Source organism: Microcebus murinus, chromosome 5 (genome assembly GCF_040939455.1).
Source record: "Microcebus murinus isolate Inina chromosome 5, M.murinus_Inina_mat1.0, whole genome shotgun sequence".
In the NCBI taxonomy this organism is placed as follows: domain Eukaryota; kingdom Metazoa; phylum Chordata; class Mammalia; order Primates; family Cheirogaleidae; genus Microcebus; species Microcebus murinus.
In genome coordinates this window covers 66535092-66561399 of record NC_134108.1, presented here as the reverse complement: position 1 = coordinate 66561399, position 26308 = coordinate 66535092, and the positions used below count along the sequence as shown (strand labels likewise).

Sequence of the window (26308 nt, the reverse complement as noted above, 5' to 3'; positions counted from 1 at the left end):
GAGCTGTTCCACTGGTCAATATTCCTATTTTTGTGCCAATACCAGATTGATTTAATTACTACATTGTAGTACTTACTTACATAGTAGTACATTACTACTACTTTGTAGTATAGTTTGATATCTGGCATATTAATACCTCCCATTTTGTTTTTGTTGCCTAGAATTGCTTTTGATATTCGGGGTCTTCTTTGGTTCCATACAAAGCGTAAAATTATTTTTTCTATATCTGTGAAGAATGCTGATGGGATTTTAATAGGTATTGCATTGAATCTGCAGATCATTTTGGGTAGTATAGACATTTTAATGATGTTGAGTCTGCCGATCCACGAGCATGGAATGGATTTCCATCTGTTTACATCCTCTGCTATTTCCTTCCTCGGTGTTCCATAGTTCTCCCTGTAGAGGTCTTTTACCTCCTTGGTTAAGTATATTCCTAGGTACTTTAATTTCTTTGTTGCTATTGTGAAGGGAATTGAGTCTTTGATTTGGTTCTCAATTAGATTGTTGTTGGAGTATATGAATGCCTCTGATTTCTGTGCCTCTTGATTTTGTATCCTGAGACTTTACTAAATTTATTTATCAGTTCCAGGAGTTTCTTGGTTGAATCTTTGGGGTTTTCTAAATATAATATCATATCGTCAGCAAACAGTGAAAGTTTGATCTCTTCTGCCCCTATTTGGATACCTTTAATTCCACTTTCCTGTCTGATTGCTGTCGTCAGGACTTCTAGCACTATGTTGAATAGAAGTGTAGATAGTGGGCAGCCTTGTCTGGTTCCAGTTCTAAGTGGGAATGATTTCAATTTTTCCCCATTCAGTATGATGTTGGCTACAGGTCTGTCATATATGGCTTGTATCATTTTTAAGTATGTTCCTTCTATGCCTATTTTATTAAGTGTTCGTATCATGAAAGGGTGTTGAATTTTGTCAAAAGCTTTTTCTGCATCTATTGAAAGAATCATGTGGTCTTTGCTTCTGTTTATGTGGTGAATTGCATTTATAGATTTACGTATGTTGAGCCATCCTTGCATCCCTGGGATGAAGCCCACTTGGTCGTGATGGATTATTTATTGATAAGCATCTGGATTCGGCTAGCTAAGATTTTGTTGAAAAATTTTGCATCTATATTCATTAGGGATATTGGTCTGTAGTTTTATTTTTTAGTTGTATCCTTTCCTAGTTTTGGTATCAGAGTAATATTTGCTTCATAAAAGGTGTCGGGGAGGTTTACGTTCTTCTTGATGTTGTAGAATAGTTTCTGCAAGATAGGTATACTAGTTCTTCTTTGTAAGTGTGGTAAAATTCAGGTGTGAAACCATCTGGACCAGGCCTTTTCTTTTTAGGGAGATTTTTAATTGCTGTTTCTATTTCAGCTCTTGAGATTGGTCTGTTCAGGAAATCTATTTCTTCCTGGTTGAGCCTAGGGAGGCTGTGTGTTTCTAGAAATTTGTCCATTTCCTCCACATTTTCCAGTTTGTGTGCATAAAGATTTTTGTAGTATTCATATATTATATCTTGTATCTCTTTGGGATCAGTTGTGACATCTCCTTTTTTGTTCCTGATGGAGCTTATTAGAGATTTCTCTTTTCTGCTTTTCGTTAGCTTAGCCAATGGCATGTCAATTTTGTTTATTTTTTCAAAGAACCAACTTTTTGTTTTATTAATCTCCTGAATAGCTTCACTGTTTTCAATTTCGTTTAGTTCTGATTTGTTAAAGGCCAGATATTACAATGGCTCAAGAGAGAAATCAAAGCAATAACATCCAACCCAACAGAATGAACAGTCATCTACCTTACCTATCAGTTCTCTCAATAAATGTGAATGGCTTAAACTCTCCACTCAAGAGACATAGGCTGGCTGAATGGATAAGAAAATACAGGCCAAGTATATGCTATCTTCAAGAAACACATCTAACCTGCAAGGATGCATATAGACTAAAAGTAAAAGGGTGGAGATCAGTATTCTAGGCAAGTGGAAGCCAAAAGAAGGCTGGCGTGGCAGTTCTAATTTCAGACGATTTAGTTTTTAAACCAACAAAAGTAGTGAAAGACAAAGAGGATCATTATATAATGGTGAAGGGCACACTTCAACAAGAAGAGATAACAATTTTAAATATATATGCACCCAACTTAGGTGCACCCAGTTTCATAAAGCAAACCTTACTGGATCTAAGCAAATTGATTAATAGCAACTCCATAATCACCGGAGATTTCAGCACCCTACTTACGGCACAGGACAGATCCTCCAAACAGAAAACTAATAAAGAAATAATGGACTTAAACAAAACTCTAGAACAATTGGGTCTGACTGACAATTACAGGTCATTCTACCCAAAATCCACTGAATATATTTCTTCTCATCAGCTCACAGGACATTCTCTAAGATTGACCATATCCTAGGGCACAAAGTAAACCTCAAGAAATTTAAAAAAATAGAAATCATACCATGTATCGTCTCAGATCACAGTGGAATAAAAGTAGAAATCAACCCTAACAGAAACTCATATTTCTACACAAAAACGTGGAAATTAAACAACCTCCTACTAAATGATTACTTCATAAATGAAGAAATCAAGATGGAAATAAAAAAATTCTATGAACAAAATGACAATGGAGATACAAGTTATCAAATCCTCTGGGACACAGCTAAAGCAGTTCTGAGAGGAAGTTTTATCTCCATAAATGCCTATAACCAAAAGACAAAAAGATCACAAATAGACAATCTAATGAAACGACTCAAAGAGCAGGAAAAAGAAGAACAGACCAATCTTGCTTTTTTTTTTTTTTTGAGACAGAGTCTCACTTTGTTGCCCAGGCTAGAGTGAGTGCCGTGGCATCAGCCTAGCTCACAGCAACCTCAAACTCCTGGGCTCAAGCAATCCTCCTGCCTCAGCCTCCCGAGTAGCTGGGACTACAGGCATGTGCCACCATGCCCGGCTAATTTTTTTTTTTCTATATTAGTTGGCCAATTAATTTCTTTCTATTTATAGTAGAGAGGGGGTCTCGCTCTTGCTCAGGCTGGTCTCGAACTCCTGACCTCAAGCAATCCGCCCGCCTCGGCCTCCCAGAGAGCTAGGATTACAGGCTTGAGCCACCGCACCCGACCCAATCTTGCTTTTTTTTTTAAAGAGGTAATTTTACTCAAATCTTGATAAATTATAAAACACTGTCCCAACTGTTTCTCTTCGGGTCTTCTACCTTTCTCTATTTGTTTTGATAAAGAAAATTGTTCTGGAATACTTATTAAGAACATTGGTTACTTTAGTAAAAGTACATCAATAAGTCAATAAAAATGTGCCTATATTCAACAGAGTGCATCCTGTCACACACAAAAAAAGCATTAAGTTTTTGATGATTTGATCTAGAGTAGTTGCAAGTAGGGATTGGATTGGATGTCCCAAGTTTCACAAAGAGCTTACATCATGAGAAAGATGAAAACTCTCCAGGGGAGGACTTATGCTTTAATTCCATGCTGTAAATATTTAAAAGAGGGGAGACAAAGTAAGGATGATGACAGTAGAAAAAAACAAAAAGATGAAAAGGGAGAAAGACATGAGAGACAAAGTGGAAGGACAAAGACTTCACGGTCAATGAAGTGGTTATAGAATGGTGACATATAAGACTTAGAAGGATCACATGTGAGGGCACAGTCACAGTGTGGGTGAGGGGTTAAATTGCAAGAGTATTTTGGGGAGAAAACTAATCTTTTTATAATAGAATACTTTTAATGATTTCATAATGTTAGAATTAAATTAGAGTTTTGGCCTGGTGTGGTGGCTCACTCCTGTAATCCTAGCACTATGGGAGGCCAACCAACGTGGGAGGATTGCTTGAGCTCAGGAGTTCGAGACCAGCCTGAGCAAGAGCGACACCCATCTCTACTAAAAAAAAAAAAAAAAAAAAATAGAAATAAATTAGCTGGACAACTAAAAATATATAGAAAAAATTAGCCGGGCATGGTGGTGCATGCCTGTAGTCCCAGCTACTCAGGAGGCTGAGGCAGAATGATCACTTGAGCCCAGGAGTTTGAGATTGCTGTGAGCTAGGCTGATGCTATGGCACTCTAGCCTGGGCAACAGAGTGAGACTCTGTCTCAAAAAAAAAAAAAAAGAGGTTAAAAAAAAAAACAGAATTCAATTAGAATTTTAAAAATCAATCAACTCATGGCTTTAAAAAGAAATGTCTACACATATATAATGAGTGAGATGTGCACCATCTGGGGGATGGTCATGCTGGAGACTCAGACTTGTGGGGGAAGGGGGGGCAAATGGGCATTTATTGAAACCTTAAAATCTGTACCCCCATAATATGCCGAAATAAAAAAAAAAGAGAAAAAAAGAAAAAAAAAGAAATGTTTTCCAATTTTGTAAAAAGAGAAAAAAAAAACCCAAGCAGTGATATTATCCTAATTCCAGTCTGTACTTGCATAATACGTCCTCCATGCCTCTCACAGAGCACCTGAAACCCTTGAAACTGCCTAAGTGATAGGAGTGTCTTTTTGATCATAGTAAGCCCCTTTGATCACACCTGAGTTTAAGCTAATAAAGTAACTTAGGGTGGAGGCCTTTAGATAAGCTCAGGATGGGGCCAGTCACCAGAAAGATCAAGTGATTAGAAGATTAGGGAGTTGCAACTTTCAGAGGTTTCACTAACCTCTAGGAAAGAGGGGTGGGGCTGGAGATTAAGTGCTATCAAAACTCTTGAATAATGAGATTTGGTGAGCTTCCACTTGCTGAACACTTAGAGGTGCTGTGCTGGGAGGGTGGGGAACCCAGAGCAGACATGGAAGCTCTGTGCCCCCTTCCCATATTCCCTGCCCTAACCAACACACCTATCCATCTCCTCATCTGGCAGTTCATCTGTATCCCTTATGATATTCTTTTTAACAAATGAGTACAGGTATATATATCCCTGAGTTCTGTGAGCTGTCCATGGCAGTATGTGTGTGTGTGGGGGTTGGGAATCCAATTTATAGCCTAGAGGTCTTAAGTATAGGTAGCAACCTATTAGTTCTACTAGTTGCAATTGGTGTCTAAAGTGAGGGCAGTCTTGTGGGACTGAGCCCTTAACCTGTGGGATCTGACTCTAACTCTAGGTAGAGAGTGTCAGAATTAAACTGGATTATAGGTACAGGACACCCAGGTGGTGTCTGCTGGTGAAATGCTTGGTGTATGAGGGATAGCCCCACACATCTGGTCACAGAAGTGTGCTGCACTGAGTGTTGCAAATGTGTGACTAGAGTAGGAAAAACAGTCTGATTTTTCTTATCTCCAGAATCTCATGAGGAACAACCTGATACTAATCCCTGATGCCCAGATTTTGCCACCAATATTTTTCTTCATTTAAAGAAACTAGTTCCGGCCAGGCATGGTGGCTCACGCCTGTAATCCTAGCACTCTGGGAGGCCGAGGCGGGCGGGCAGACTGCTCAAGGTCAGGAGTTGAAACCAGCCTGAGGAAGAGCGAGACCCTGTCTCTACTATAAATAGAAAGAGATTAATTGCCCAACTAATATATATATAGAAAAAATTAGCCAGGCATGGTGGCACATGTCTGTAGTCCCAGAGTCTTGGGAGGCTGAGGCAGGAGGATTGCTTGAGCCCAGGAGTTTGAGGTTGCTGTGAACTTGGCTGACGCCACGGCACTCACTCTAGCCTGGGCAACAAAGTGAGACTCTGTTTCTAAATAAATAAATAAATAAATAAAATAAAGAACTAGTTCCTTTTAGAATAGCTCATTCCATATCTTGAGTCAGAGAAAGATTAAGATAAGTCTGAAACATCTTGTTATGGATATAAAACAAGAATGTTTTCAAAAATATTTGGGAGAAATGCTGAAGAGACAATAGAACCATCCTATAGGAGCTTTCACTAGACAACACCTAAAGGTTTGAGGAAAAAAAGGAAAATGATTATAGATAATTGAAACTATATGTAAATGTACTGCAGTCTGTATGAGTCTCCAAAGGAAAAATTTAGTAACAGGTAGTTATACTATAAAAAATAGTGAATGTGACAATATAGATGCTAATTTTTATAAAGCTTTTTTTAGAGACAGGGTCTTGCTCTTGCTCAGGCTGGTCTCGAACTTCTAACATCAAGTGATCCTCCTGCCTTGGCCTCTCAGAGTGGACCACGCCTGGCCCTTATAAAGTTGAATAAATATAGAGTTATGTGTATGGAGGGCTTTTAAAAAAATCTAAAGTATATATTAGTTTGTACTACACAGATGTACATTTTTTCTAACTGTAAAGGTAGGGAGAGATGAATAGAGGGAATTGAGAATCACCAAGAACTGCTCCACAGCATTTGCCACACATACCAACAGGCAGACCGGAGATTCAGCAGTTAATCAGCACTGGAGTCACATAATGACCAAGCAGAAAGAGAATTCAAAAGTGTGTTTCAAGATGATGATTTGCCAAATGTTCTGAAGAAGATAGCTAACTGTGCAGACTCTATCCTTGTCTGATAACATATGAAATCTTGCGATGGCCCTATTAATTATAACAAGTAAACAAGGCAAAATCAGTTTACAAAAATGATAAGAGACTAGGTCAATATATAATGATAAACTGGGTTCTGTACGGCTAGCCAAGTGAAACTTTAAAATACACTATATTCCAGGGAGAGGCACCAGGTTATAAGAGGCTACACATTCTGTTAATGGTCAAGGATTTTTAAAAGTTTGATCAATGTATAAAATGAGAGTAAGGCTCAAGTAAGGAAGGCACAACCAGGACTGTGACTCAGCTAAGATTCAAGTGGTTAAACCTCAGCTGGTCTAAATGACATGCTTTTTCTTTAGATTTTATATTAAGGATGAAATAGAATAAAGTATCCATAATATCATTATACCTCAGGGTAGCCACTGGTCCTTTTGGTACCTTTATACCAATAAGAAAAAGGTATCTGTCTCAGTCCATTTGGGTTGCTATAACAAAATAGCATAAACTGGATATAACAATAGAAATTTATTTCTCACAGTTCTGGAGACTAGGTGCCAACTGATCAGGTTCTGGTGAGGCCCCTCTTTTGGGTTGCAGACTGCCAACTTCTTGTGGTGTCCTCACTTAGTAGAGGGAGAGGGGTCTCTCTCTGGCCTCTCTAATCCTATTCATGAGGGCTCTAATCTTATCACCGTCCAAAGCCTCCGCCTCCTAATACTATCCCATTGGTGATTATGTTTGAACATATGAATTCTAGGTGGGGCACAAACATTCAGACCATAGCAACACCCAGGTGGCCCCAGCTGCTGAGAAGATGGTTTCAAGAGCACAGTGAGAACTGTATTCCAGCTATATTTCAGCTTCCCCTTGCCTTGCCTTTTGGCTAGGCAGCCTTGTGTTTGTTTGCACATACTGACGTACGACCTGCACAGACCTACTTATCTCTTAGAAAGGTTTAAGAAATAAGCATGTGGTAAATTATACCCCAGAAAGGCCTAAGTATAGCAATAATGAAGACATTAATTATAACCTATAGTAATCCTATATCATAAGCAACTTGTCTCTATAAATTTGTCATTATTATGAAAATTTGTGCACATTTTGTTTTTCTTTTTGGTAGAGATGGGGTCTTACTCTTGCTCAGGCTGGTCTTGAACTCCTGATCAAGCAATCCTCTCGCCTTGGCCTCCCAGAGTGCTAGGATTGCAGGTGTGAGCCAGCAAGCCCTTTTTCAATCTTTTTATTTTTTTTCTCTAACCTCCTCTAAAGAAATTTAGCTTAACAAAAATAAAACTAAGGGCCGGGGCTGGGCGTGGTGGCTCATGCCTATAATCCTAGCACTCAAGAGCCAGATCCCTGAGACTCCATCTCTACTAAGAAAAATAGAAAAAAATTAACTAGACAACTAAAAAATATATATAGAGAAAAAATTAGCCGGGCATGGTGGCACATGCCTGTAGTCCCAGCTACTTGGGAGGCTGGGGCAGGAAGATTGCTTGAGCCCAGGAGTTTGAGGTTGCTGTGAGCTAGGCTGATACCACAGCACTGCAGCCCAGGCAACTGAGTAAGATTCTGTCTCAAAAAAATAAAACCAAGATGTACACTAGAACAAAAATCTTCCAGAACCATGAGAGTCCTCCCAAATTTACTTTACTCCTAGAATGTCTTGCTACCTCCATGACTGGCGCTTTGGGCTCCTGTGAGCATCTGACCTTTTCCTTGATATCATAGAGCACAGCTAAGGCAAGGTTTGAACATTAAAATTAGATTTTACTAAAGACTAAGGGTTTATGAAGACTATACGAATGGAGTAACATGAAATTCAGTCTGGTTTATAAAACCTGTGGTGGCCCATTTCAGCTCCCAGTCTGTTTCTTAGTGGTAGGCACCATTTTAGCATCCATCACTCAGGTGGCCACAGCTGTAAGGCTACCTCACAGTACAGAATCCAGGGTCTGCCATGAGGTCTACCCTTCAGACCTCCAAATAATAAATTATGTACCACATAATATGTACCACAACATTCACCCAATCTTGGGATCTAGTCAAAAGACCACTGGACTAGGCGTGACTCTTGGGCAAGTTACTTTATATTTAGAAGCTTTATTTATATCATATGTAAAACAGAACCTGTCTCTATCTACCTTAAAGGTGTTGATCTAAAAGGAAGAAGATGAAACAAAATTAATACAAGTAGCGAGTTTATTTGGGCCAAGCTTGAGGATTGTAACCCAGGAGCATAAATTCAAGTTGCCCTGAATATACACTCCAATTAGCAGCAGTTACAAGTGGATTTTTAAAGGAAAAGAAGAGGTAGTTCCCATAGTGTTTACCAAGAATATACTTTAAGGCCGGGCGTGGTGGCTCAGGCCTGTAATCCTAGCTCTCTGGGAGGCCGAGGCGGGCGGATTGCTCAAGGTCAGGAGTTCAAAACCAGCCTGAGCAAGAGCGAGACCCCGTCTCTATTATAAATAGAAAGAAATTAATTGGCCAACTGATATTTATATAAAAAATTAGCCGGGCATGGTGGCGCATGCCTGTAGTCCCAGCTACTCGGGAGGCTGAGGCAGAAGGATCGCTCGAGCCCAGGAGTGTGAGGTTGCTGTGAGCTAGGCTGACGCCACGGCACTCACTCTAGCCTGGACAACAAAGCGAGACTCTGTCTCAAAAAAAAAAAAAAAAAAAAAAAAAAAAAAGAATATACTTTAAAATAATATATGCTATTATCCTCTAGCCATCTCTAATGAAAAAAAAAATAAAATAAAATAATATATGCTATTGACTAGCTAAACTTTGTTTATTTGATCACAAATTTCAGGAATGTTGAAGATTATGGGTGAGGCAGCTAGTCAGAAACAAAATGCCTTTAAACAAGTATCCCTAAGTGTTACAGTTCTTTTAGAATTTGTCAAGTAGGTTTTCCCGTCCTTACCAGAAGACCCTTAAAAAAAAAAAAAAAAAAAAAGAAATAAAACAAGTGTCCCTGGGCATGGGTGTGGGGGCATAAGAATAAAATGAGATAACAGATGGGAAAGTACTTTGAAAGGGTAGAGATTCCTACCAAAACAAAAGAACAATTTACCTACACTCCAGAGGTTCCACAATCTCTGCCTACTCTTCAACTCTGGCCTGCCAATTCTCCTGACTGGTTTCTTAACCCAATTTCAATTTGCAGGCCTCCAATTGACCAGCCTTAAAAAAAAGAGAACGAGAAAAAACATTTACAGGCCTGAGGATTTGAGTTAAAAGACTTTCTAAGATCTTTTACAGCTAAGGAAGTATATGATTCCCATTCATGCGATGAACATGAGCGCCTACCATATATATTACATAATGCAGGCACTAAAATGAATAAAATCCAGCAAATGTGAAAACCCAGCAATCAATCATGAGGAAATACAGTATTAAATGTTTATATAAAGTTATTAGGAAGTATTTTCTGGATATTCAATCTAATTGTGCTATCAATCATAAAATATTTATGTTTCATTTTAGGCACTTATTTCTCATCATTACAAAGCCAAAGAATATCAGTTAGAGGTTGTGAGGATACAGAGATTGTGGTCTTCTAAAAACATCCAATCTAGTGTGGCAGGTAGCATGGGTGATGCTAAAACTTTGGTCTTACCAGACCTGGACTGGAGTTCAAGTTCTGATGCTAACTTACTGCATGATCTCTGACAAGTTCTTTAGCCTTTCTAACCTCTCCTGTTTCCTCTCCTGTAAAAAGGGTATGAAAAACAGTACCTATTCATAAGGGTGGTTGTGAAATTCAAGTGAGATAATTTAAGTAAATACCAGTTCCTGGAACATAAACGCTTGATAAATGATGGCCACAATTCTTTTCTGTGGGTGAGCACAGTGCAGGGAGATCATGATAGATTTCTATCAAAACACAGTTAACAACATACACTGCATGTTGCAGAGCTGTTTCACTTTCTCCTTTTGACACCAGTGTTGCAATCCCAAAGTCTCACAGGCCTTCAAGTAGGAAGGCGTAAAAATTCCGGATTTAGGAAGAACTTTTTACATACTAACAGGCCACTCAGTCACTTCTTTAATTCTTACTCTGATCACCAGAGCTGATAAGCAGCGTTACTAAACCGAGTAAATGAGAGCTACATTTCACTGAACACAAACGTAGACTGATTTCCTTCACGATTGCTACGTTAAGAAACCTTTATGGTGTACGTTAAAATCTTTTAAAAAAAAAGTAATTCTAGTACGTTGGGCTTGAAATAAGACAGATACTTCCCCAAGGTCAGCAGCTGAGGAGGCATCCGTGGCCTTGATGTTTCCAGATTCCTCATCTCTCCTCCACCCGCGTCCTTCCTCCCACCCACCCCTCCCCCTCCGTCCTCCCTTCCCCCATCACCAAATTCTGCTGGGATCTCTCAGTCTGACCACAGCCTGGCCGGACACGGCGCGGGGGCGCTGGGGCAAGCGGGGAGAGGGTTAGGAGGAGGTGGGGCTGAAACCCAACTTCATTGTTCGCGGGACCTACTCTTCCCGAAAGAGCCCGTTGGCAGCGCCTGCGCAGTGCGCGTTCTTTGTGCCAGGCTGCAGCAAGCTGGTTGTTTGTGTGTCTCTGTGAAGCGGCGGAGGCGGTGCCTATGGGGCGTGGCCTGCCTGTCGCGTTCTGATTGGGTTTTTACAGGGAGGTGGGCGGGCACAGGGCGGAGCTTCCGATAACAACACTGGGAGCTGGGGCTGTGGCTATTTGTTGCTGCGCCGCCACCACCCGAGTCATGGTCCGCGGTCTTCTCTGGCTCTGCTAGCAGCATCCGCCGCCGCCGCCGCCGCCGCCACCCTGTGATCACTGGCTTCACTTCCTTCTTTATTTGCTGTGCCACTTCCCAGCGCTATGACCGTGGTCTCCGTCCCACAGCGGGAGCCGCTCGTCCTGGGTGGCCGCCTTGCGCCGCTTGGCTTTTCCTCCCGCGGTTACTTCGGGGCCCTCCCGATGGTGACCACGGCTCCGCCGCCTTTACCCCGGATCCCGGACCCCCGGGCACTGCCGCCGACCCTCTTCCTCCCTCACTTCCTAGGGGGCGATGGCCCCTGCCTGACCCCCCAGCCTCGCGCTCCTGCAGCTCTGCCCAACTGCAGCCCTGCCCCGGCGGGAGGCACTCCTCGGGCAGCGCCAAAGAAGCGGCGAAAGAAGAAGGTGCGGGCTAGTCCGGCGGGACAGCTGCCCAGCCGCTTCCACCAGTACCAGCAGCACCGACCGAGTCTGGAGAGCGGCCGCAGCCCGGCGACGGGCCAGAGCGGAGCACCGGAGGTCCCGAGCCAGGCTGCCGCCGCGGCCCGGCATCCTGCAAGCGCAACCCGAACTGAGGGAGCGAGCCCCGTCCCTGCGCCTCTGCGGCCCGCGGCGCCTGGGCAACCTCCGCTCAGGAAAGAGGTAAAGGCCGCGAGGGGGACATCGCGGGCAGTTGGGGGATTCTGGCCCTTAGACCGCCACGGCTGCACTTTCGGGTCTGGGTCCCTGCACTGAGGGGGTCGGAGGGCGGGGGCAGGGTGAGGGGCGGCTGTTTACTCGCGAGGGAAGTTTCCGTGACGCCCGCTCGGTTCTTGCTGGGGGGTTAGAAGGGGGAAGGGGAGGCATGCGCTGGCGCTTCTGATTGGTTCCCAGGGACCAGCCAATGAGGAGGGCGGCTGCGCCCCAGCAACAGCCCCGATTTAGAAGGCTGGCGGCGTTCCAGGGGGTTTCGGCGATCGGGTCGTGCGGCGGGGTGGGGAGAGGGAGGGCGCCCGCGGGAGGGCTGACGTCAGCGCGCGCTACGTGCTCAGCGCTCCGGCGCTCATGAAGGAGGCGAGGCCGGGTCGGGGTGGCGGAGGGGAGAGTCGGGGCCCGATTTCGGTTTCCCCTCCAGTGGTAGCGCCAAGCCCAGTCGGTGAAGCGCGTAGACGGTGTCTAACGCCCTGGTGTGGGAATTGGAGTGGGCTACAGGGAGCTCGATTTTGTTTGGCTGGATTTTTGCCGAAATGTGAGGTGCCCCATGTGGGACGCCCAATCCAACTGGGGCTCTGCCCGCCGCGGGTCTGACCTACTTAGTCGTACTTTTTAAGTTGCAAAGTTGGCAGGAGCGACATTAGTTCTTAGTTTTTGGAAGCAGTAAATTATGTTCCCACTGTGAGCTGTATTGGACTTTCTTAATGGAAGCTAGTTTTATTATTTTAGGTCCAGAATAAGCTTTTGAAGGAAGTTATCGATTGAATTGTCTTATGGTGCCCATTTGCAGTGCTGTTGGATTAGGATAAAATGGATTGAAGGTTGAATGGGATTAAATCTCTAAAATGACTTTGAGTAATCTTGTCAATAGTTTGTTTTATTGACTTAACTTCGGTGACTTACTCTTAAACGAAAATAAGTCACACTGCCGTTTGAAAGAATGTGGGATGAATTGGAGATTTGCAATTTATCTAGCTGTGCCCTTGGGAAAAATTGGTAGATTTGCCCACCATGTTTCGTTAAATTATCTGTTCTGTCCAAGTTTTAAAATTCCATGACTCTTGAAATAGTGAAAACCCAAAAGGGAGCTTTTATACTTGTTTCCTGGCCGTGAAGATTCTTTACTAGAACAGATATTAAAAACCAGGGAGCTCTGTTGGCAGTTAACATTACTGGCATGGAATATACAACTCCGACTTTTTTTGTGTGTCCTGTTTACCCACCATGTTAAGTGTTGGAAGGGCAGTGATCTAATGGGTTACTTTGGACCTTTCCGTCCTTATAAATTTCCTATAAGGTCCTCTTCAGTTAGGAAGGTGATTAGAATTAGTGAAGCAAAGTTCTTGAAGCAATTAAAGCAGAAAGTAAGAAGTAGAGAGGAAACATTTTTTTCTGGCACTCATGTTTTGAAGAGAGCTCATTACTATTCCTTACAATTATGGAAAGATGGAGTTGGGATTACTGTGGGTTTCATACTGGTAACTAACAGTGGAAGTATGTGATGGTGAGGTTCATAAACTGATTTTTATCCAGAAACTATATTTACTTTTGTGTTCCTTGTCTTTGTAGGTTTTAAAATCAAAGATGGGAAAATCGGAGAAAATTGTTCTTCCCCACGGCCAGCTTGTTCATGGTATACACTTGTATGAGCAACCAAAGATAAACAGACAGAAAAGCAAATATAACTTGCCACTAACCAAGATCACCTCTGCAAAAAGAAATGAAAATAACTTTTGGCAGGATTCCGTTTCACCTGATAGAATTCAAAAGCAGGAAAAAAAGCCTTTTAAAAATACTGAGAACATTAAAAATATGCATTCGAAGAAATCGGCATTTCTAACTGAAGTGAGCCAAAAGGAAAATTATGCTGGGGCAAAGTTTAGTGATCCACCTTCTCCTAGTGTTCTTCCAAAGCCTCCTAGTCACTGGATGGGAAGCACTGTTGAAAATTCCAACCAAAACAGGGAGCTGATGGCAGTACACTTAAAAACGCTCCTAAAAGTCCAAACTTAGATTTCAGATTTCAGTATGTATGTAAAACAGTTTTTCCCAAATCCCTGGACTCCTTAAAAGAAAATTGGTACAGAAATGGAAATTTGCCTTGTTGCAACATACAAGTGCAAAAGATTGAGTTTTAAAAATTACAACAGCTTGTATTATATTTTATATTTTGTAAATACTGTATACCATGTACTATGTGTATATTGTTCATACTTGAGAGGTACATTATAGTTTTGTTATGAAAGTATGTATTTTGCCCTGCCCACAATGGCAGGTGTTTTGTATATATACAACGGAGAAATTTTAAGTGTGTGCTAAGGCACATGGAAGACCGATTTATTTGCACAAAGTACTGAGATTTTTTTCAAGAAACAGCTATCCTATCTCAAGGTTAAGATCTAAATGTGAACAGTTTACTAATGCACTACTGAAGTTTAAATCTGTGGCACAATCATTGTAAACATGGGATTTGTTTCTCTAAATTGATTTCTGCGTTCTAAACTGTAATTATTGGAAAATTCCTATTCCCATTTTTACCAAACTTAATTTCTGGTTTTTGGTATATATCCATTCCAATTTTAAATGCCTATAATTTTAATGCCAACGAAATTGGTTGTAATCAAATTTTAAAATAATAATAATTTGGCCCCCCCTTTTAAACTAGTCTTGGCTCTTTGTGTGTGACCATTTCATGTTTGAATGTGTTGACTAGGAGATGATTTTGTGTGATTGGATTTTAACGGTCCATTTTAGAGGCCGAATGTTTTCAACTTTGCTAATTGTCCTGTTTCTGAAATTTAGAGGATCTAATAACATTTCTATGAGGAAGAATTCCCCATCTCACAAATGGAAATGGTTTTAGATATAAGGAATCTGGTTAGAAAATATTTTTATGTGTGAATTGCATACTTAAAACCATACATTTACATACCATACCATACATTTTCAGTGAAAAGAAAATGACATTTGATTTACTAAATTTACATTGATCTTCTTGAGTCGTATTTGAATCAAAGCAAGCATAATTGGTGTTGAAATAGATGGAAGTTTTGGATTTTAAAGTTTGCTTGAAGATAAATGACAGTTTATGTACTTTAAAAGTCATACTTAATAGGTTATGTGTATATTTCCGAGAAATTCTGAAATATGCTTTCCCTTATATGAGTTTTAGTTATATAATAGAAAGCTAAAGTTTAGCTCAAATAACAAAGGAAAGATGTTTTTGAGTAATTGGGCAGTATTTCAGCATGAAAGGGAAAAGGATGTTAAGAGGGTACATGATTCTCCAAGGTAGACTAGATGAGAAGGGTATTACCTATACCAAGAAAAAAACAAATGGAAGAGTCTTAGGTCTTAGCCTTCTATCATTTGGTTCACACAAGAGGGGAGGGAAGACAATGTTCTGGCTATTTAAAAGTGAGTGTTATGGGCATAACTGTAGAATTACTATTGATTGGATAAAAAAGCAGGGCTAGGATGATAAGGTAATTTGTTACATAATCACTATAAAAATCTGATAAATAGTAATAGGTGTGCTATCTTGTATATACAGCTAATAAGCTAGCCAACTTTTTTTGGCACTGGCTTGTAACATGCTTTGTTCTTAATGTGTGTGTGTAGAGAAAGTAGTTATACTTCAAAATTACATAGGTGCATTATAGCTATTTAAAATGGCATTTTGAGAGACTTAAACTAATCAAAATAAAGGGGAACTGTCAACCTTGTAAAAGTTAATATGAATGTTGAGGGTTGACACACTGGTGCCAGGGGAGGTGGCACATGCCATTCATGATATGCAGTTCACTCCCAGCTACTCTGGAGTGAATAGCCCACTGCACTCCAGCCTGGGCTACTTGAAAAGCACTGAAGAGAATGGTTAATAATTTTAAAGGAATGACTTAGGAGAGTAGGTTTTTTTGTTTTTTAAGCACGGTGTCTCAAACTCCTGGGCACAAGCCATCCTCACACCTTAGCCTCCCAAAGTGCTGGGATTATAGGCAGGAACCATCATGCCTAGCCTGGAGGTAGATTATAAAGTATTCAAATGGGTCTTCCATTTAAGAGTAAGCAAAATTGGTTGAATTATACTGCAGATCATAATATATTTAGTTAAAAGGTATTCATAAATTTAGAAGTTAAATAGGTTTGGTGTTCTAGTAAAATACTATTTAGTGGTCCATTATTGTGCAGTCACCTTTATTTTTCACCTATCAGAATCCCTTGAAACACTTCTCTTCCCGTGTTATAATGACACTTGGTTTTGTGAGTGTATAAGGCAAACACTGTAGTCACCAGTTTCAGGCCTAAATTTAAACTAGTGGCCTGTTAAACGGGCTCTTAATTGCAAAGGCTTTATAAGTATATGTGAGTGGAAAATTGTTACATGTAGTGGTACTTCACTATAGGACAAACATCAGTATATGGTCAGTGTTTTATACTGAAGTTGTTTTTAGATAAATCTGTATAATTTGATACTGAATTGATTCAACTCACTACTGATTTAGTGAACTGCTCTTATTTGCATTATTTTTGGTGCCAAGTATTTTGTTAGTGTCCTTAGAGGCAGATAAAGGAAAAGGCAATGAAAGATCAAATTATACTCTTAAGAGATTTACAAGCCATTAATTTCAAACTTAAAGATGATTCTTGAGGGTACAAATTTTAGGGCGGTTTATATGGTTTGTAAGTTAAAAGACTGGAATGTATGAGGCAAGAAATCTACATTTTCTTAGCGGGACCAGCATTCTGGGTTTCCTGCATAGTATTATGTAACTACCTTTACCCTTTCCTACATTTCAGTGTAAGAGCTAGTGTGCTGTACTAATATGGGACGAACAATTTGAGTTTCTTTTGCCTTGTAGATGACTTCAAACTGTCTTTTAAAAAAACTACAGTACTTGCTTTTTGCCTTTACCCATGATTTGTAAAGGGTAAAGTCAGGAAAAGCCCTGACTCAACTTACAGTGTTGAGAAGGAACAAAACAGAGGCCCCATCCCAATGTTTCTGCTCCTTAGCACTAGGCCTGAAAGAGGACCTGGGGAGGAGGGCACAGCTGGCACCCACCCAGAAGAACAGGGTAGATTTAGGGTTGGGGGGCTGTGACTGTTGAATTGGCTAGGCTCCTTGAATATTCAGTCCTTCACACCTCAGCATGTTCTCAAGTAAAAAGTATTTAGAGGTCTGAGGTAGTGTCTGGGCTGTCTTTGCTCAAAGCTACCCCTGCCTGCCCTATTCTAGCAGAAACAGTGCTGGGAGAGAAACATGATTAAATGCTTTGAGGTTACAAAAAAGGGGCTGGTTTGGGGAAAGCCAAGATAAAGGGCAGACATTTTTTTTTCTCCAGTAGCTTACCTTTTGACATAAAGGGCAGACATTTTGAGGGGGTATGTTAAGCAATGAGGTCTAGAAAGGAAGGAAAGGGGTTCGAAGATACAAAGGAACTTAGATTTGTTGTTGGCATTTTGTATGAGTCACTTTTCCTGCTTACACGGATGCAGATATCTTCCTCACAAATAGATAAGTTCATTTTGGAAGTTTTGACCATAGTTAGCAAATTCACCAGATTTTTAGTGCCAATTTTAGCTCTAATAATGTTGTAAATATTAATACTTATGAGTTAGCTTAGATGAGTTACAACATCTCTGAAGTCTGTGATTCTATATTCACAGGCTTAATACATTTTTGCATATGATTATAAAAATTCTTAACAGGCCAGAAGTGGTGGCTCATGTCTGTAATCCTAGCCCTTTGAGAGGCGGAGGCAGGATTGCTTGAGCCCAGAAGTGGTAGACCAGCCTAGGCAATAGCAAGACCCCATCTCCACACAAACAACCAAAATAGCTATGCATGGTGGTGTGAGTGAGCCTGTCCCAGCTACTCAGGAGGCTGAGGCAGGAGGATTGCTTAAGCCCAAGAGTTGGAGGCTGCAGTACGCACTATGATGATGCCACTGCACCCTAGCCAACAGAACAAGACCCTGTCTCAAAAAAAAAAAAAAAAAAAATTCTTACACATGAAATTAATAGAGCCCCTGCCTTTTGAATAGTAAACTGCCTCAGCTGTCCCTCTCCCCTTGCTTGACATTTCTCAGCTCTTTTGTGCCATTTTTGAGCAGCATGCCTGCAGTTTAATGTGTGGGGGCTTATGTTCAGGAAATAAAAGAGTAAAGGGCAGAGCTGAAAGGTAACCAGGTGGGGTGAGGAAGAAAAGACAAATGTGAACTAAAATACAAGGTACATTCCCCTCCCCACAATGAATGGCCTGATGAGATAAAAACAAAGGTAAAGTCATCTCTCCCAGGAGGTAGTGACTGATTTTGGTAAGTAGGAGTTTTCTCTTTGTGACTGACACCTGAGAAGTAACATTGAGTTGGGCCTTAAAAGATCAGTAGTAGGTGCATACCTATAATCCCAGTTAATCAGAGGCTAAGGCAGGAGGATCACTTTAGCCCAAGAGTATCAGTCTAGTTTAGGCAATGTAGTGAGAACCCCTCTTTTAAAAAAAGAAGAAACTGGTGGACATATGGAGAACAGCTTGGATGGAAAGGGAAAGATTGAAACAGACCACTTAAGGATGATATAGTATTTTAGTAACTCAAAAAAAAAGGGCCTAAAGGACATTAGAGGGGATACAGAGGCATGGGCTTATTTGGGGGGATGTTTTGGAGGTAGAATTGAGAATTGAGCATCTAAATGGATAGTGATAAAAGAAGGCTTTTAAATTGAGTAACTAGAAGGATAAAACTAACAATTAGGGAACACTGCAGGGGGATCAGAATTCAAAGGAAGAAAATTTTGCCTTTGCATGTTGGACTTTGAGGTGCCCATAGGACATTCACATGGAAAGACATAACAAGTAGGTAGAAGATAGGTCAGATCCAGAGGTATAGTTTTGGTAAATAGTGCACAAAAGGAATATTAATAGTTACAACATGAAAGTGGAACTGGAATATTTTGTCTTAACTACATCCTCCCCTTACCCCCCCATAAGGCTTAATGCTTTTATCAGTACTCTTGACCTCATCCTCTATGCCTCCTATGGACTATCAGCTTCATCTGATCATAAATTAGTTGTTAAATTAGAAGGTATTTACTCATGAAAGAGTTAAATGGTGATTGGTTCTCTACCAGGTCTGTAAAAATCTGTGTTAGCAGACAATTCTAATTTAAGTTCTGAATTCTGATAGCAGGGGCCCAGCTGGTGAAAAGGAGGAATAAAGTTTCCTTCCCTTTTCTTAGTCTAAGATTTGAAATTGGGTGAAACTGATCTTTTATAGTTATGCATCTCTTTTTGTACTTCTCCTATCTCCTAATGACCCTCCCTATCATATTGATGAATAAATTATCCTTTATTTTAGGGGGTGGGAGGCAATTGATATGCAATTAATACCGGCTTCAGGTTGAGGGAATCAAGAATACGTACCCATACTTGGGTATGAAAGGCTGAAAGTCCCATCATCCTCTTATAAATATTTACATTTTTGAAGGTCATTGCTATACTAGATACACTTTTATTTATTTATTTTTTTGAGACAGAGTCTCGCTTTGACGACCAGGATAGAGTGGGTGTCATGGCGTCAGCCTAGCTCACAGCAACCTCAAACTCCTGGGCTCAAGCCATCCTGCTGCCTCAGCCTCCCGAGTAGCTGGGACTACAGGCATGCACCACCATGCCTGGCTAATTTTTTCTATATATATATTAGTTGGCCAATTAATTTCTTTCTATTTATAGTAGAGATGGGGTCTCACTCTTGCTCAGGCTGATTTTGAACTCCTGACCTCGAGCAATCTGCCTGCCTTGGCCTCCCAGAGTGCTAGGATTACAGGCATGAGCCACCACGCCCGGCCTAGATACACTTTTAAATCTGATCCCTGAGCCAACTCCTCCAAGTTGTTTTTCATTATTCCACTTCCTTCTTTCTGAATCCAGAAATCTTTTTTTTTATGAGACAGAGTCTCTCTCTGTCATCTGGGCTAGAGTACCATGGCCAGGCTCTGTCAGCCTAGCTCACAGCAACCTCAAACTCCTGGGCTCCAGCAATCCTCCTGCCTCAGCCTCCTGAGTAGCTGGGACTACAGGCATGTACCATACCACACCCAGCTAATTTTCACTATTTTAGTAGAGATGGGGATCTCACTCTTGCTCAGGCTGGTCTTGAACTCCTGAGCTCAGGTGATCCGTCTTGGCCTCCCAGAATGCTAGGATTACAGGCATGAGCCACTGTGCCCGGCCATAGCAGTTTTCAAATGGGGAAAGAGTGTGTCTGTGCTGTAAGATGAGTTGGTGTGGGAGTCAATTGTGTCAACACAAACCATGTGTTACTGAGGAACTACTTATTTTTAAATGTGAAAGGAAATTTAACTTGAGAGCACATGTTATAGACTATTTATAAAAACACATATAAAAATTTAATCTTTGAAACTTTCTAGAAAGTTTTAGATAGGATTCTCTGAAGGTAGGTGGAGTTTTTTGTTTTTTAAGAATTGGGGATAATCTCTTATGCTTGAACTAACCCCTTTTTCTTTAAATCTACTGGATTGTCTTGAATTAATCTTTGACAGCTTTCAGATTACTTTTCATATCCTTTGCAGTTACCTTTAGGTTCAAAATTAAATACTAAATACATTTTATACTAAAACGTACTAAGATGTGCATTTTGTGCTAAAATGTGTATATTCCTAACACCCAGGAATTGTATCTGCTAAACTTAAATTATAAAAATGCCGGCCGGGCGCTGTGGCTCACGCCTGTAATCCTAGCTCTTGGGAGGCCGAGGCGGGCGGATTGCTCAAGGTCAGGAGTTCGAAACCAGCCTGAGCAAGAGTGAGACCCCGTCTCTACTATAAATAGAAAGAAATTAATTGGCCAAGTGATATATATATAAAAAATTAGCCGGGCATGGTGGCGCATGCCTGTAGTCCCAGCTACCCGGGAGGCTGAGGCAGAAGGATCACTCGAGCCCAGGAGTTTGAGGTTGCTGTGAGCTAGGCTGACGCCATGGCACTCACTCTAGCCTGGGCAACAAAGCGAGACTCTGTCTCAAAAAAAAAAAAATTATAAAAATGCCCAATTGAATTACAATTTAAGATTTGTAAAAGGTGTTGCATTTGAGGGTTCATTGTTGAGATTTTAGAATTCATTTTCTAGAGCAGAGTTTATAATTGTCCCTAGTATAGAACTAGTTACACAAAAGTAAAGTTCCCTCATTAGAGGAACAACTTATCAAAGATTATGTGGCATTATAGTTTCTGAATTAAGTAATGGTAGAAAGGGACAAAATGGAAGGATAGACATAATCTATATAGTAATTTATGAAAATCAGATGCACATTTATCATAGGAGGCTAAATGTTCTAGTCAAGCTCAATTTAATTAGAAGTTAGGTATCTTGAACATTTTAGCAATAGCTTAAAAGACAAAATGACACTCTTAATAATGATAAAAATACTTCACTTTTCTAATCATTCACACAGTATGTTCATGAATGTGGAAGATTCAGGTAAGTAATTTTTCCTAGTCTAATACATAAAGTGTTAGAACTTAGAAAAATATGTGGTATTTTATATCTGCTTGTAAAGACATTAGAGACTCATCAAACTCCTCCAAAGTTGGTTACATATACATAGCTATTCCTAAATTATTACAGATAGTTCTCTTATTCCAAGATCAGAGTTTGTTAACCTGATTAGTTGTCAAATCCAAATTACAAATGTGTTCTTGACAGGAACCTGGGAAATGGATGGCAGATAGAAAACATTTTTTTGTTGTTCGTTTTCAGGTTTTTGTTGAGACAGAGTCTTGCTCTGTTGCCTGGGCTAAACTGCAGTGGTGTCATAGCTCACTGCAACCTTCAACCCCTGGGCTCAAGCAGTCCTCCCGCCTCGGCCTCCCAAAATGCTAAGTTTACAGGCGTGAGCTACCACACCTGGCCGCCTTTACACTTTCAAGTAGGTTGCTTAGTTGGTTATAACCCATCTAAAACAACAGAACTCTAGTCAGTGACTGAAACAACAAGGATACTGTAAATAAGAGATGAATGATCAGAGAAAGGATAATGTATTTAAGCATTGTCTTATTTGGGAAATGTGACAGATGGCATTTAATGTTAATGTTGACATGTTATTGCTTGAAGAAACTTTAGTTAAGGGAGGATAAAGAGGCAGGCAGAGATTATAAAGATTCTGAAAGGGATTTGTAATAAATGTCCATAGTTTGAGAGAGAAGTTAAAGAAATTTTCTAAAATGGAATAACTTAAAGCAGTAAATGTTTACAAGATGAATGTCCCCAAAAAGAAAGGGGATGGCTGAAGGGCTAGTTAGCACTGAAGTGACTAGGGAGCAGAGAGTATCCACTTGTAACATTTGGGTTGGTTCCTACCCTTTAAAGCCTTTAATGCTAAATACTAGTGGAGCTAATTGAAAAGCTAAAAGCATTGTTTGAAATTATTCCTTAAGTGATGTAGTTGCACTGTCCATGATAGATCTTCATATAAGACCACACAACCTTTTGGCAAAAACAAAGGGTGGACAAGATATGGTCACAAAATGTCATTAAAGAATGCCAGTTATATTTGACTACTGACAGGTAGCTCAGAGCTCTGTATAAAGTACTATTGAAATACTTCTGAATAAAAATGTTTTCTAATCAACTATTTATCTAAATAAGAAAAATGAAAGAAGAAATTGACATTCGAATGCTTACCCTGTACTTGGTATTTCTATTGAGCATCTTGTTCTTTTTGTTTTTTTTTTTTAGATAGAGTCTCACTCTGTTGCCCAGGCTAGAGTGAGTGCCGTGGCGTCAGCCTAGCTCACAGCAACCTCAAACTCCTGGGCTCAAGCAGTCCTGCCTGCCTCACCCTCCAGAGTAGCTGGGACTACAGGCATGTGCCACCATGCCTGGGTAATTTTTTCTATAAGTTGGCCAATTAATTTCTTTTTATTTATAGTAGAGACGGGGGTCTCGCTCTTGCTCAGGCTGGTTTCGAACTCCTGACCTTGAGCAATCTGCCCGCCTTGGCCTCCCAGAGAGCTAGGATTACAGGCGTGAGCCACCGCACCCGGCCTTGAGCATCTTTCTTAAGCCTGAACAACTCTGTGACAAATACATCCACATTTTACAGGTGAAGAAACTGAAGTTTACAGATAGGTATCAGGTAACTTGCCTAAGGTTGCACAGGTAGTAAATAAGTGTGTGGAATTCAAACTGAGTTCTGACTTCAAAATCCATAAATGTCTCACTGAACCACTAGTCCTTAAACCCTTGGGAGTCATGGACTTGTCTGAAAATCTGATAAAACCATGTCACCTTTCTTTTGAGAAATGCACGTAGTAGTTTTGGCATTTCATAGGGCCTAGACCTGAAGCTCTGGGTACATGATGCCAGGGTCAAGATCCCTGCATTAGACTATAGTGCATTAAGTAGCATTTATTTATCTACTTTTTAAACTTTAAACAAGAAATTACAATTTTAGCTGGACACAGTGGCTCATGCCTGTAATCCCTGCACTTTGGGAGGCTAAGGTGGGAGGATTGCTTTAGGCCATGAGTTAGAGACCAGCCTGGAAAACATGTGAGACTCTGTCTCTGCAAAAAATTTAAAAACTAGCTGGGTGTGGTGGTGTGCCTGTAGTCCCAGCTACTTGAGAGTCTGAGGGAGGAGGTTCACTTGAGCTCAGGAGTTCCAGGTGACAGTGAGCTATGATTACACCACTGAACTGCAGCCTAGGCAACAGAAAGATCCTGTCTCTAAAAAGGGGAAAAAAATACAATTGTAATATAGTTTAGAAGGATTGCAAAATTATTTCAACATACCTTCCTTTAAACTTTGACTAATTTTTTGCCTCTGGCAATGGGATCAGAATAAAAGCAGCAATTTCTTATTTATTTGTAATATAGCAATTTGTCTTAGAATAGTTAGATCTCAACTAAACATTATAAATAAAGTCCTGAAATTAGTTAATCTACATTTTAAAATAAATTAGCCCAGAGCTGGCCACAGTGGCTTCAGGAATTCAAGGCTACCGTGAACTATGATTGTGCCATGGCACTCCAGCCAGGGCAACAGTGAGACCACCTCTCTTATTTTTTAAGAAAAGAAAAAATTAAGCACTCTAGGAGGCCAAGGTGGGCGGATTGCTTGAGGTCAGGAGTTTGAAACCAGCCTGAGTAAGAGCAAGACCCCATCTCTACTATAAATAGAAAGAAATTAATTGGCCAACTAAAAATGTATATAGAAAAAATTAGCTGGGCATGGTGGCGCATGCCTGTAGTCCCAACTACTCGGGAGGCTGAGGCAGCGGGATTGCTTGAGCCCAGGAGTTTGAGGTTGCTGTGAGCTAGGCTGACACCGTGGCACTCACTCTAGCCTGGGCAACAAACCAAGACTCTGTCTCAAAAAAAAAAAAAAAAAAAAAAAAAGAAAGGAGAGAGAGAGAGAGAAAAGAAAGAAAGAAAGAGAGAAAGAAAGAAAGAAAGAAAAGAAAGAAAGAGAGAGAGAGAGAGAAAGAAAGAAAGAAAGGAAAGAAAGAAAGAAAGAAAGAAAGAAAGAAAGAAAGAAAGAAAGAAAGAAAGAAAGAAAGAAAGAAAGAAAGAAAGAAAGAAAGAAAAGGAAAAAATTAGCTCAGTGGCATAAAATTAAATCCTAGGCTCCAAATACAAATTTCAGCAAATTCCCCCATTATCTGTTAGCACCTGAAAAATATCAGATGCTATACAGAAATTATTTGTGCATTATTCACAAGGAGAAAGAATACAAGCAGCCATAGTGCCCATCTTTATTTTCTTTGACCTCAACTTATCCTCTATGATCCTGGATAAAATGGTGGTAGATAGTAAAGCTAGGAACTACCTAATATATTCTCTTTAAAGGAATGATCACAAATGCCTAAAATTAAAACATCTGCTTTATTTATTGATAAACAATCATACCCTAAGCTATCTATCTCTCTTAAATGATCCAAGAAATAATTCTATTAAGATAAAAGTGAACCCTAGAATAAAGATATTCCCAGAGGACAATTTTCCAGGATACCCAGCTGATCCGTTTTCACCCAGAGTCATTAACTGATTTTCACTGAAGCCTACAGTCATTTCTTTTCCTAATTCTATTCTCTCATTTCTCTCTAAACATCATCTTAGTTAAGCATTTATCTGTCAGAGACTTCTCTTTGGAAATAAGCACAGGCATGGTAGTCAGGGAGAGGACTCAAGCCCAGTCACTCCTTAGCTCCAAAGTTTAATGGCTGTGTACCCTTGTAACTTAGCTTCTCCGCATCTCAGTTTCCTAATCTGTAACACTACTTACCTTATAAGGGGTGCTGTGATGATTAAATAGATGAGTGAGTAACTTAAAGTTTATAGAGCAGTGCCAAGTACATAGTAAATGCTCAAAAGAGTTTGAGCTATTATCATTCCAGTTTTTCCCTCAAACCCAACAACATCCTCCTAAGCAGTCTAGCTAGGGCTTACAATGGAAAACCAAGTCAAAGGTAAATCAAAGGATCAAATAGTTCAGGAATATTGCCTTGTTAACTTTTTACTAAGAGAGAATGATTTGTGAATACAGAGGAAAGACACTATAATAAATTCCCAGTTATTATTTAAAATGACTGCATTTATGTGTGTGAACCCAAATATTTAGAAAACATTAAAAATTACTATTAGTATTTGTTTTACTTGTTCAGACTAACCCTTAAATTTGCAATAGTGCCACATAATTTTATAACTAAATTTTATTAAAACTGAATACTTCAAAGAGTTGTAGTTGTGAAATAAATAAATTTTGCTATGATTAATAGAGAAAATCTATTCAGAAAGTACAATATACATGAATTTATGGTACTTGTCCAAATATTACCAGCATACAAATTATTGTGTAAAGTTGTTTCTTACATATAGGATCTAAAACACAAAGAAAAGTGGAATTTGTATTCAAAACAAATAGAAGCAACATTAGCTTCTGTATACTGAAAATATGAGACAGATTTTTTTCTTACGCACTCTAGATATAAATATTAACTGTGTGAGTTGAGAACTTTTAAGTTTCAATAATATAATTCGACAAAGTATACAAGTAGAGCTCTATAAATATATCCCCTATAATAATCATATGCAAAACCATTTTATCACAAATACTACCAAAACCCTTTGAAAAACAAAACTACAAACACATTTTAAAAGAAATTATTAGTTATAATAACTACAAATGCAATAAATATCAATAGTTATTTGGCTTTAAAAAATGAAGGGCAGTGTAATGTAAAATTTAAATACAGCAAAGTTGCTTTTTGAAGATGTAGTCTTGAGTATCTTAATACAAGGTACTAAACACTTTAAAAAATAATAAGAATTATTCTATATAATTTAAAGGTGAGCTAGAACTCAAAAAATAAAAAATTAAGCAGCAG

General features: G+C 39.9%; 1 protein-coding gene and 1 non-coding gene across 2 annotated transcripts; both read left to right on the top strand.

Moving 5' to 3' along the window:
• The first annotated feature begins 9327 nt into the window (after nt 1-9327).
• Nucleotides 9328-9389, top strand: LOC142871263 (U7 small nuclear RNA). The gene has a single exon (XR_012919517.1). It is a non-coding gene; the product is annotated as a U7 small nuclear RNA (small nuclear RNA).
• A 1744-nt stretch (nt 9390-11133) lies between these two features.
• PNRC1 (proline rich nuclear receptor coactivator 1) lies at nt 11134-14561 on the top strand. Its single transcript, XM_012750931.3, has 2 exons — nt 11134-11849; nt 13470-14561. The coding sequence occupies exons 1-2, from the start codon at nt 11310-11312 to the stop codon at nt 13911-13913; spliced, it is 984 nt and encodes a 327-aa protein (XP_012606385.1). The 5' UTR covers nt 11134-11309; the 3' UTR covers nt 13914-14561.
• Nucleotides 14562-26308: the final 11747 nt, after the last annotated feature.